The 13225-nt window shown below is 21.4% G+C and overlaps 1 protein-coding gene across 1 annotated transcript in view; it reads right to left on the bottom strand.

The window, feature by feature from the left end:
• The window catches only part of LOC129613624 (elongation of very long chain fatty acids protein 7), a 64213-nt gene extending 51572 nt beyond the window's left edge, over nucleotides 1-12641 (bottom strand). The window contains exon 1 of the mRNA XM_055527762.1: nucleotides 12396-12641. Within this exon, the coding sequence (XP_055383737.1) occupies nucleotides 12396-12398 (3 nt within the window). The 5' untranslated portion in view covers nucleotides 12399-12641. The remainder of the gene's footprint in view (nucleotides 1-12395) is intronic.
• Nucleotides 12642-13225: the final 584 nt, after the last annotated feature.

The raw sequence follows: 13225 nt of genomic DNA, 5'->3' as shown, positions 1-13225 counted from the left end.
CTTTTGTTTTGCAATCAATCATATCTGACCTCCAGTTTTCGAGAAAAACTAGTCAAGTTCAAAATTTTAGATTTTTTTTGAAAATCTTAAAATAAACGAAATTTCTTGATAAAATCGGATATTTAGGAAATTTTATATTTATGTTGAAAAATTTTGAATTTCCATCCGAAATTCACTCTTCTGACTATGATGAAAAAACTTCATACATATGTACATATATGTAATGTGTATTGATAAAACTTTGGATTGAAATCTCATACATATATATGAACTTATTCAAAATAATATTACAATCTTTTGTTTATAATATTCAGTTATTTGATTTAAAAAATATAATATACATCTATTTTATAGCAAATTTTAATGTAATTCATAAATAATTATTGAAATACGATGACGCATTGAAGTACACTTGTATGTACACATGTAATTATCGAAATAAACAATTAAATATTAAAATATTGTAATAAATAATAATTTAATAACTAGAATTTTTCTTTAAAATACGTTTTTACTGTAATTGTAGGAAAAACCATAGAATGCCGCAAGCTATACTTACATCATTGCTATGCAACAACATTTAAATATAGAAATAAAATTTACAACGATTCTTGTAAAATGCAAAGTGTAAAATGTCAAAATTACGCGACAATTTTTTACAATTATTTTCTTTAACAAAAAAGAAAACAAAAAATTATTTTAATGTTTCTTTGTGGTAATTTTTTATTATTTTAACTTTAACTTTAAAATTAATATTAATTAATAATAAACATTCTAAACAAGATGTTATTGTAAATACGACATTATTTATTTTAAGGTTCTCGATTCTATGCAAGTGCGTCATACTAAGTCATACACTGATAAGATCTACTCAAAATAATTGTAGGAATTGTTCAGTTTCAATATCCATTTATGTGGTTGCACTTCATATTTAAAAGAAACGTGATAAAACTGAGCGCAAGTAATTTTGTATCCGGTTGATAATTTAAATTGTTACATCTTTTTATTTTTGTTTAGATAAATAAATTTTAAGGTTCTATGCGAGTCCGTTGTCACAATTTTTGAATAATGATCTGCAGGATCAAAATTGAACATGTGAATAACAATGGGCAGGATTAAAAGGGTTGCAACAATGTTGCCTACCATAAATTTGTATATGAACCATAAATAACTATATTTACATATATGTAACTAGAAACGCACATAATACCATGCTTAAATGAGTTTTGGATTCTACTGCTAAAAACTGACTTTCGGATCAAATTTTTGTCTAACACGCCAATTTAGGTGAGTGTTCATTATCAGTTCCCTATTTTTTCGATACTATGCATGCTCTCGAATTAACTTTTTAAAAGCGAAAATAGTAATCGTCCTCTTGCCCAATATGTCTTAAACTTAGAATAATCAGCAATAGAATTAAAGCCTTTACCCTATAATAAAATTTTTTCTGAAATTATTATTTTAAGATTTCTACTTAATTTAATTATTAATAGATTGTTTTGATTTTTAGATTTAAGTCATTTTAACTACCCACTAAATTAGAAACTATTAAAAAGAAATGTGCTATATTACAATCCTTGGTTTTGATTAATATACCATTTTAAAATTACCAAATTTATTTCGATAAAAACTTAGGAATAAACTCCTAATTTAAAAATATTTAAACAAATTCTTGAAAATTCCTAAAAATTAAATATCAAATAAAGCCTCCCAGTAATTTAATATTTTTTTTACGCAATAATTATTGTTATACATTATTGAAATTTCAATAGTTTTATTTTGCATTTTATTGGCTGTACTATTGTCATTACTTACTAAATATAAGTATGTATGTATTATACATTAATAGTGTTAAATTTGTTATTTTTACATAATCTTTTTTTTGTTTTAGGAATATTTCAAATTACTATTTAGAGAATAATTGTAAATAAATCAATATTTGATATTATATGAATTGTTTTATATATGTATGCGTATTTGTGTGTGTGTAAATTTCATTGAAGTACATATCATTAACAGTAATATACAAGTTCAATTTTTACACGTCATTTACAGAAATCAAATTATTTTGAACGGTAATTAATAAATACACATGTATGTATGTGTATGTGTAGATAAATGGATGAATTTAGTGGAAAATAATTAATTTGTTTATTTTAAATTAAATAGTTTGTTTTTTGCTTTTTGTTTAATTTTTCTTAAAATGCTCACTAATATTCAATAAAATTGTACTTAGAAAATTAAATTTGTCTTATATTTTTATTTAATGTTTAAAGGTCATCATTATTATTTTTAATCTTAATATTGAATATTAATTGTGTAACATTGAGAAAAAACAGAAGGCTTTTAAATCAAAAAAACAAAGAATTTAAATAAAATGACGTTTTATTTATTCTCGTACAATTGAAATTAAATACACAAAAAAAAAAAATAAATAAGTTTACATAAAACACTTTGTTAAATACGAGTAATAAAGTAATTATAATTTTATGTAAGTGCATACATTTCTGTAAATTTTAAAGATATAATAATCACTATTATTATATACATACATAATTAATTCTGGTAGTAATCAGTATAGTTTGAACAGAGTTAACATTTCTGAAAAGCTGAATTTCTTCCTGAGTTGTTCATTGTTTATTTTTCATATTAAACTGGCTCAGTTTTGCTGCATCATTTTGCATAATTTGTCCGATGTAATTTATTTAGAATTTATATACATACATATATATGTATATTTCATTTTATTTGAGTATTGAGTATTTATTGAGTATGTATTATCAATAATGACTGATTGAATATCGATATTTGAATAGAATTTCTTTTCAACTAAGAAATATCGTTATACAAATTCAATTAAATATATATGCTTATTTTATAATTTTATAATTTATACGTAAGTTAATATAAAAGCTGAGACAATGAAAATATTTGCTATATACATATATTTTATTTACTATTATATATGTATCAACTTATTTTTGCTCTAAACTTAATTTTGCTCTAAAATTTGGGCAATAGTACTTTCAGATCCCGAGAAATTTTGCAAAAAATTTTAACACAAATGGAGTAGATACAACAGTTCTAAGAAAATGGAAACATAGTAATTCCAAGAAGACAGAAATAAATTATAAATAAATCTGATTTAAAACTACAAGAAGCGGATATAAATTATAGTCAATGACTTATATGCCCACTTTGACAAAAAATAACTTAAAATATTGTGAATGATCAATGAGTTATAAAATTTTGAGCGAACATTACAGAAATACTTTTCTATCAAACTCTTAAATTAAGTTCTTTAGTAAGATCTTTAAGAAGATGGTTCAGTTCTTTAGGAATATATTAAGAAAAATCAATAATTGACAATCTTTAAAAATAAAATATACAACTTATTCAAAACAATTAAGTCCTCGTCCCATAATACTCGTAATATCAAAATAAAAGATAATTTATTATCTGGTATTTTAGCAAATAAAATTATGTTTACTTTCGAATAACATTGCATGATTTATTTTGCTCTTAATCTGAAATCGTATTAATTTCTAGCTTCTTCCAAAAATCATCCCGAATAACAAATACTTTGCAAGCAGATAGTATATAGAAGAAATTATCAAACAACAATTTGGTTTTAGAGCTCATCATTCGACTTGTCATCAAATTTTAAGATTATGTGAGAAAATTTCTTTCAATTACAATCCAGATAAAAGTACTGCAATAGTCCTTTTGGATATAGAAAAGGCATTTGATAGTGTCTGGCATAATGGATTGCTTTATAAATTAAAAAAGATAAAATTGCCCTTAGATCTGCTTAAAATTATAGCCTCATTCCTATCAAATCGTTCCTTTTATGTCATAATAGATAATGAGAGGTCAAAAGAGCTTCCAATACCTGCTGGAGTCCCTCAGGACTTTCCCCTCACTTATTTAATTTTTTTATAAACGACATTACTGTTTCTTCTTGGTGTCAGTTTGCAATATACGCTGATGACACGGCTCTTATTACGTCCGTGCATAATCATTCAACGGAAAAACTTAAAAGTATTCTTGAAAAAGAACTTAGAAACTTGAAAAGGTTGTTTCAAAAATGGAAAATTAAAACAAATTATTCTAAAACTGTCGCTGGGCTTTTTACACATTCTCCTATAGCAAGGCAGCAACTATAGCAACTTTGTGATAATAACAGGTTAGTTATCGACAATATTACTCTTCCTTGGCAGGAAAAAATTAAATATTTAGGAGTGTACCTAGATTCAAAGTTGACATTTTCGTATAATATAATTTACAATATACAAAAAGCCAACACTGCTTTGAGAATGTTATATCCTCTAATGGTAAAGCATAATAGTGTAAGCTCCGAGAACAAATTAAAAATATATAAAAGTTATGTTCGTCCTTTATTGACATATGCGTGTCCAGCGTGGTCAAATTGTGCTGAAATGCACAAAAAAAAGATACAAATAATACAAAACAAATGTTTGCGAATGGCATTAAATTTGCCATATATTTCTAAAATTGAAGTTTTGCACCACATAGCTGCTTTACCAACCGTTGATCAATTTATTTCTAAATTAACGATGTCCTTTTATAATAATTTAAGAAATTCTTCCAACACAATAATATAAGGTTTAGGCAAAAATATATATAATAATAACTCATTTCGTATTAAACATAAGTTGCCAAAACCGGATAACATAATTTGTGAATGATGTACTTAGTATTTCTTATTAAAAAAATTTACAAATAAAAGTTTAAATTTAATAATAATTTAGATTAAAAGTTAGTTGTAAGATTTAGTATGTAAGTTTAGTATATAAGTTTACAATACATGTCATATATTAGGTTTTTTTAAAATTTTCCTATACCAACATGTTAAATTTAAGTATCATAAAATTGTTAATCCAAAATTTTGTAACAAAACTATATGATTTATTAGATAAAAGCTGACATGGCTAAAACTAAGCAAAAATTAATAATGTAAAAATTTCTATAATGTAGATCAAAACAAGTGAAAATAAAGTTTTATTTAAAAAAAAATATAGAAGAAATTAATTTAATAGATGAAGATAGTAACTAAACAATTCGTATCATATAAACTACTTCTGGCCTCAGAAAAAAAATACAGAAGAAAAAAAATATGTAAATCAATCATTCTTCTGATAATTACCTACATATAATAAATCCAATTTATATTTGATTTTTCCCTCTAAATTAACTTATTGAAAATATAAAAGATCATAATTTATTACACTGCCTGATTTGAAAACTAAATAAAATATGCAATATTAAATGTAGACATAATATGGATAATGTCAAACATAAAATAGTAACTAATATTATTTGCCTATTATACACATTACATAAGCAACACAATAGATAAATAAATTTATATTAAATATAATTTAATGTATGTATGCATGTGGCATATTGCCTGTACAATTTTTTAAATGTAATAAATCTTCTTATCAATTTCGCATTCAATTTAATAATTCCGAAATGATTATTTATTTATTATATAATATATCGATTATTAAGTGGAAATTTTTGTATTTTATATACTCGTACTTATATAGAATTTTTGTGTGCATTTATCAGCCAATTGAAAAGAATCAATAATAATCCGCATTTGATTTAATAATAAGATTATTTACAATTAAGTTTTAATAGTGAAGTTATTATAATTTACAACAATGTCTGTTAGCAAATATTAAATTTTTTGTTCAGGCTATTGTTTTAAGTACATATAACATATATACAAATATTTAAAATGTTATATTTTAAAAATCGTAAATGCGTTTTATTCATATTCAATTATACATGTGTACAAAAAAAAAATTAATAAAAATTAAATAAAATTTGTTCATATGTATATGAACGTAGTAAAAATTTGGTATAGGAACTGGGACAATAAGAAATATTTAACAACATATTTCAAGTCACTTTTGAAAAAAAAAAATCAGTTCTCGTAGAATTAAGCGCACAATATTTTTATTCAAAAATTTTAGTTTTTGTTAAAAGATTTTAATAAAATTTTGCCTTGAACAATCATAACAAAATTTTAAAAATTACAATAGGTTCTGTTAAAACACGATTAGGACAAATTTTAAGGTCGTTTTTTCTCCATATTTAATTTGATTACTTTAGATTTACCGAAATAAATTAAATTATATGATGATGAGATTATGGATTTGAAAACTAAGACTTTAAATGTTATATTTTAAAGTAACTCTATATATTTTATGGAAAATCGACTTGAAGGTGGTTTCGCCTTATATTTTCCCAGTTTAATTATTATAAATACAGTTTCTAAATTTTATCATTAAAGTAATTTAAAAGAAAATTAATTAAACACCTTGTTTTATTTTTTATATGTAGGTAGTCGAATCCAAAAAATAAAGTCAAAAACGGACGAAACTAGTAGAAGTAATAAAATAAAAATTAAGTGTTTAATTAATTTTTTTATTTCTATATTTATACAGATAGAAATAACTTTTATTAATTTGATGTAATAATAAAATTTAAAAATTATAAAAAATTTAAATTAATTATGTTTTATTAAGCAAGTCATTAAAAATCTTATTAATTATATTGAAGATCTAAATTTAATTTAATATATTAAAAAAAAATATTTTTATATTGATTAAGATCGAAAATCAAACTCTAGATAAAATTTTAATAGGAAAAAATATTAAGTATGAAAAGCTCTTAAATACGTAAATATAAAATATTTTTGTGACTAAGATTCCATAGTAGTGTAGTAATTGTGTACATAACTATTTAACAGTTTAACATAATATACGATTATATTATAGAAGAGTACATAAATAATTTATTCATTTTGATTTTTGTAATCATGTTAAGCATTTTAACTATGTATATTAAAATACTCTCGCACTACTTATAACATAATCTTAATTTTATTCGATATAGATAACTTATTCGATTTGTATGAATTAATGTTTATGAATATTATAAATTAATATATTCATATATACATATATGCCAATATATAGATAGTAAATACGTATATTAAATGAAGAAATTTATGAATTGAAAGTTAACTGAATGCATAATAACTTTTGCACTTCAATAAATTTACGTTCTGTAAAAATAAAATTAAAAATTCTTTCTATTTTATATCTCTTTATGTAATACTCGTTTGCGCATTCTTTAGTTAGTATACATATTATTTATAAATTGTAAATTATGTTTGTGTAATATTTTAGTAATATATATACGATAAAAAATAGATTTATTGAAATAAAAAACTTAATTAAATGATAAACAGATGTTTAATAATTATTATTACAGTTTATTTATAATCCAAATAAATAATTTAATTTTTAATTAATAATATAAAAGAAAGTATATAAAATTTAATTGAAATTTTATAATTTCATAATGATTTTATTTATTAAAATTTAAACTAATGTTGAAAATAACAATATTTTATAATAACATATTTTTCAACGGAATAAAGCCTGGACGCTGTCACTGTTGCTTTGTGCTTTTTTACTGTTCCGCTTTTCTTTCTTATTTTTTTTATGTTCAATGTCTCAACAGCCTCTGACCTGGGTACTAACTACAATATTTTGGCAATTATTGATACTGAATGTTAGTATTTTATGGCTAACTAAGTGGTAGTTTTGAGTCGTTACTTTATTTTTAGTTTTATTTTATTCTGCATGCTTGTTTTCAGTTATTTCCTACTCCTTACTTCCAAGCTATAATCAGCATTCTTAACACATACAAATGCTATTTTGAGCTATGACCGAACTTGAACTTCTATTGCATATATTTTCTAAGCATAGCTGCGTGATGGTCTTGCAAATAATTAACATTATTTACTAAATATTAATATTTACTTACTTGATTTCATTTCCCAGTTCTTGTATTTTTCACCATGACAAAATGTTACCTTAAAATACGATTGATGCCCCGCCGCGTGCGGGCAGATAGATGCATAGGACGTTATTGTTATTATTTTTTTGAAACTTATTAGTACACGTACAATAAAATTTTACATCAAAAATATTTTGAATTTAGATTTAAAATTAATTTTTTTTATAGATAATAACAATTAATAATTATATTATATAATTGTGTACAATAACATTTGTACATGCATATGCAAATGTGTGTAAAAAAGTTTCAGTTGAAAAAAATAAAAAATCCCCAAATTAAGTCCATAAGGAAATTAAATCGCAAAAATTATTTTACATGTCATTGCAACCAACTCAATTTGATATACATAAATAAATTAATTATTTAAGGGGTTAATAATATTTCATGTTGACAAAGAAACTCTATTCCATCTACACTAACATGTCTATATATGTACTATGACACATAGAAATAAAAATTAAATTTGTAAATATAACTAATATGCAAATACAATTGTTCGTGTGTATTAACTACCCAGAAATTTGTATAGATTTTTTGTGCGTACAATATGTATGTATAGGTAGTAAAAAAATTTTACATTGCAATACTTTTCTGTACACTGATAAAATTGTAGTTAAATTTATTTTTACAAATTTGACGATTTATCAAAATTAATTTAAAATTAAATCGAATAATTTTTAATTAAAATCATTAATAAATGAGTATGTATGCTCAAAATAATTATTTTATTTAAAAATCTCAATTTATAAATGATATTCTCATATGTAAATAATAAAAAAATTTTTTTTATTTTACTCAATATTCCAATTTTAAATAAAAAATTATATATAAATAATGGTGTTTGACACTTATACATACATTATATAGCCACTTATAAATACATTGATAATATAAGAGAAAATTAAATAAAGATGCCGGGAAATGTTTATTTTAATTATAATATTTTCAAAATAATTTATACAGTTAATTCACAAGGCAAGAAAAATCGTATATTAATGTATATGTATATATATGTAAAAACAAGCATATCGTTATACAAAATCGAAATATATCTACTGATTATATCTATACTAGATACTTGCTATACTCACTTATATTTATAAAAATTATTTACACTTACGTATGTTCATTTTATTAAACAACGAGTACGTACACAAATATTTTAGTATGTAAATATGTACTTTATATGAAAAAAAGAAATAAAATTTGAAAGAATTTTCATATCCATACACATAATATATTATAGATATTATGTGTGTATATACATATATGAAAAACATCCAGTTAACCTAGAGAAATTCAAGATGAGAAACTTTTAATACAAAAAAGCAAAATAAATTCATGATTATTTTTTCTTTTTTTTTTTCTTGAGAATTTCTTTATTTATATTTCTAATTATATTTATTTTATATAAAAGTGTTTTGTATTATTAATAAATTGTCACAGTCATTGATTTCCGGTTTCAAAGTTCAATATTTTTGTGTAAGTCTAACGATAGAATCTTGCGAAAAAAATGCATGCTTAATGATTTGCAATATAATTATAATTGATGAGAATAATAATTAACTGTAAATCAAATATAAGTAAGAATTCATAATCAATTGTATTTGAGAGTTAAATTTAAAAATTGTATTGAGTTCTTTGAACAAAAATTTCAGTGATATGTGAATCATTTGAATGAGTTATCAAATGAATATCATTATCATTTGAATAAAAATGAATGCTTTTTTATAACAGTTAACATATTATATTGTTATATTTTAATGAAGTTTTCAGTATTTTTGACAGATACATTGTAAATAGTAAATTACAGCCAATTAAGAATTTTGAATATATAATAACATAGAAATAGGAATTTAAATAACATATTTTTTCAAACTCTAATCATTCGAAATTAGTTTTGTCAAATTTTCATGAAAAAATATTGCAACCTGCTTTGCATTTTACATTAAAGTACCGAAAATAATGAACCTAATGTACCATTTAACTTAATAATTAAATTGCTTAAATGCAAAAAAAAATTAGTTTTATAAATTAAATTAAATTAATTAAGTAATAATTAAGTAATATTTATAATAAATTCCATTCATCAATTAGTGTGCAAATTATTATTTGTCCTAGAGAGAATGAGAGCATCAATAATTTTGAAATTTGAATGCCTTTCATTTGAAAGAAATGACTCTAAATTAATTATAAATTTTTCTTTATTTACTCTAAAGAAAAAGGAAAGATTTAGAAGAGAAACTTTTTTAATGCAAACGAGATACATCCAATGTAATTTAATCAAATATTTTCAAAATATTTTAGAAAATTGTTGGAAAATATTGTTCCTAAAATTTATAATTAACAATCAATACTTATTTAATTATAAATTAAATTATATTATAAATTTATAAAACTTTTTTTTTGAATTTAAGTATCAAGTACAAAAACTAAGTTTTTTCTCCCTATAACTTTTTTGCAAATGTCTCATATTTAATCTTTATTTTTTTATTTAATCTTTATTCTTTTATTTAAAAATTAGCAGAATTTAGATTTTTAAATTTTATTCTAAATATGGAAAATATGGGATACTAAACATATTCTATGCAATTATAGTCTAATTCTGATAAAATTAAAAAATTTAAAATATAAATCAGTAGTTGACTCGTAATTTTCATATAGATTTTAAATTTTTTTTTATTTTTTAATTTCAACACATAAATTCATTATATTAATCGATTGGAAAATATCAAACACGTATAAAAAAAATATCTAAAATTCAATAACGTAGCATTTAAGCTTACATCGAATTGAAGAACATAAATTTTATTTAAAAAGAAAAAGCTTATCACAATACGCGAATGAAAAAGGCATATGATGTTCCCAAAAAGTATAAAAACTATCATTATTTCATTATCAAATTTAAATTACAAAAAAAAAATCGCGAAAAATTTAATGTACAGTAGAGTCATGATTTAAATAACAAAAATATACAAGAAAAACTTAAGTTCAAAAAAGTTGAAAAACTAATTGGTTTAAGTGACTAACGCGTACCAGACTTTAGAAATACCCTTAAAATCAGTACAACTCCTTCATGAAACAACTCCTTTTGAAACATTCAAAATCAGTACAAATCCTTCATGAAACAACTCCAAACTTTCTACAACTCCTTCATGAAACACAAAGACTACTAAATTATAAGCTTTAACAATATCAAAGAATATCAAAGAAAAACATTTTATAATCGGCAATTATGAATTTTTATATGAGCTCTACACTATTTATGGAACTTTATATAAGAAGACCCAAATTTTTGGAATTAAAAATTGTTGAATGTTATTAACTTATTAGATGGTTAGACGGTGCGAGTTCTACCAACAAATTTACTCAGAAATTAAATTTATATTTTCGAATTATTGATGTTCTTTTTAAAATGGCGTTAAACTGTAAAAATATTTAAACTATTTTTTAAGTTCAGGGATTTTTAATTTTACATACAGAAAAATTGAAAATTAACACAATTAGCATCATTTAGTTTAGTTTTTTTTTGTAATGATTTTTTTTGTATTTGTGTATTGCTGTTGTTATTAAAAATTCTTTTCTAAAAATGGTTAAAAAATTTAAGTCTATATAGACTTTTTTGTAAAAAATCAAGAATGTGATTAATCTGAAAATACAAATATAATTCATTTAGAGGTTTAAACGAAATTTATATTAGAAAATTGAAATATTTTGAAATTAACAAATAAAATAAAAAATTTTTAAAATCATATAATATGCGTGTACATTGGTATGCATGTTTTTGTCTACAATATTCAAAAACAAAATAAACAACACCTTAAAATAATTACAATCTATCCTTTATTTACTAATTTTAAAAATTAAATAATGAAATTTATATAATTATGATTTTCATATTCTTCATTTATTTTTCGTTTATTTATTTTAATTGTGTATTTTCAACTAAATAATTACTTACATACATTATTTTTTTTTTTATTAATATGCATGTGCATGTCAATCTAATTTTACGCAATAAATTATAATTATATATGTATATAATGAAAAGGTAAAAACGTATAAGGAAAAAATTGAATATTATTTATATAGTTGCCAAAATTTAATTATTGATGGCACCTTAAAATCGTGTATATAGGAAAAGAATTTTGTTTACAAAATAATCAATATAAACAAATTTTATATAAACAATATTTTGATTAAATCATAATATCTTCTATAACTGAACTACATACATATATGCATTTTCGAATAAAATATTTACGTCCGAATTTTGTGTACTACATGCATTATAGTATTTGATTAACATTTAATTATTTGTATATACTAGGAGTATACTATACTTTTATATAGTGTTATATAACTTCGCGCGTCTTCGCTTATTAATATTATATAGGGGTAAGTTAAAGAGCAATTTTTAATATTATTTACAAATTATAGAAATCATATATAAGAAAATTAATAAAATATATATGAAAAATAATACTCACCATTTTTAAAATTTAATTTAAAGCGTTATTAATATATATATTTATATATGTATATACAGGTAAATTTATCCAAACTAAAAATTCTCTCCAGGAATAATTTCCCTTATCTATATAGTATTTATTTATGAGAGTGTTATACTATTGTATATTTTGAATTTTGTTATATACTTTAATAATTATTTGAAAATATTTTAATAAATTATTTATTTATCTTTTATCTATTTCTGTTTGAATTTATTATTAATTTTTTTTTTATTTTCAATAAAAATTTTTTTTTTAAATAAAAATTAAAATTTTATTAGAAAATTTTCACTTTTTTTTCAATATTTATTTAATTATTATTATTTAATAATAAAAAATTTATGAAATAATTTTGAAATAATGAAATTTTAATTTCGTTTTTGCAAACAAAAGAAAAAAAAATTCTTTATATTTTATATTATTTTTTATTTTTGGTTGCTGTTGTTTTTTCACTTCTTTTGTTAAGAATCCCACTTTTATTTACAAAAAAAAAATTTTAAAAAAATTCGTCCTTCAACAATAATTGCCTTTCCACATGATTTTATTTTTTTTTTGTTTTTTTTTTTTAATTTCCACTTAGTCTGATTTGCTTTAACTTTTTATTATTTTTTCGTTTTGCTTTTTTTTTTTGTTTTAGTTTTTTTGTTTATACTTTTTTTATAATTCCTTTTTTATTTTCTTGCTTTTATATTATTTTAAATATCCTTTTTAATTGAATAACAAAATTTAATTTTCAAATTTTTATTATCAAAGAGCTTTTTAGTTTGAAAAATATTTATAAAAATCACAAAATTAAGTGAAGTTTTTAG

The sequence above is a fragment of the Condylostylus longicornis genome, unplaced genomic scaffold (assembly GCF_029603195.1).
Source record: "Condylostylus longicornis isolate FDR11 unplaced genomic scaffold, ASM2960319v2 ptg000004l, whole genome shotgun sequence".
In the NCBI taxonomy this organism is placed as follows: domain Eukaryota; kingdom Metazoa; phylum Arthropoda; class Insecta; order Diptera; family Dolichopodidae; genus Condylostylus; species Condylostylus longicornis.
Note: the sequence above shows the minus strand (reverse complement) of the source record. Positions and strands in the feature narration are given on the sequence as shown.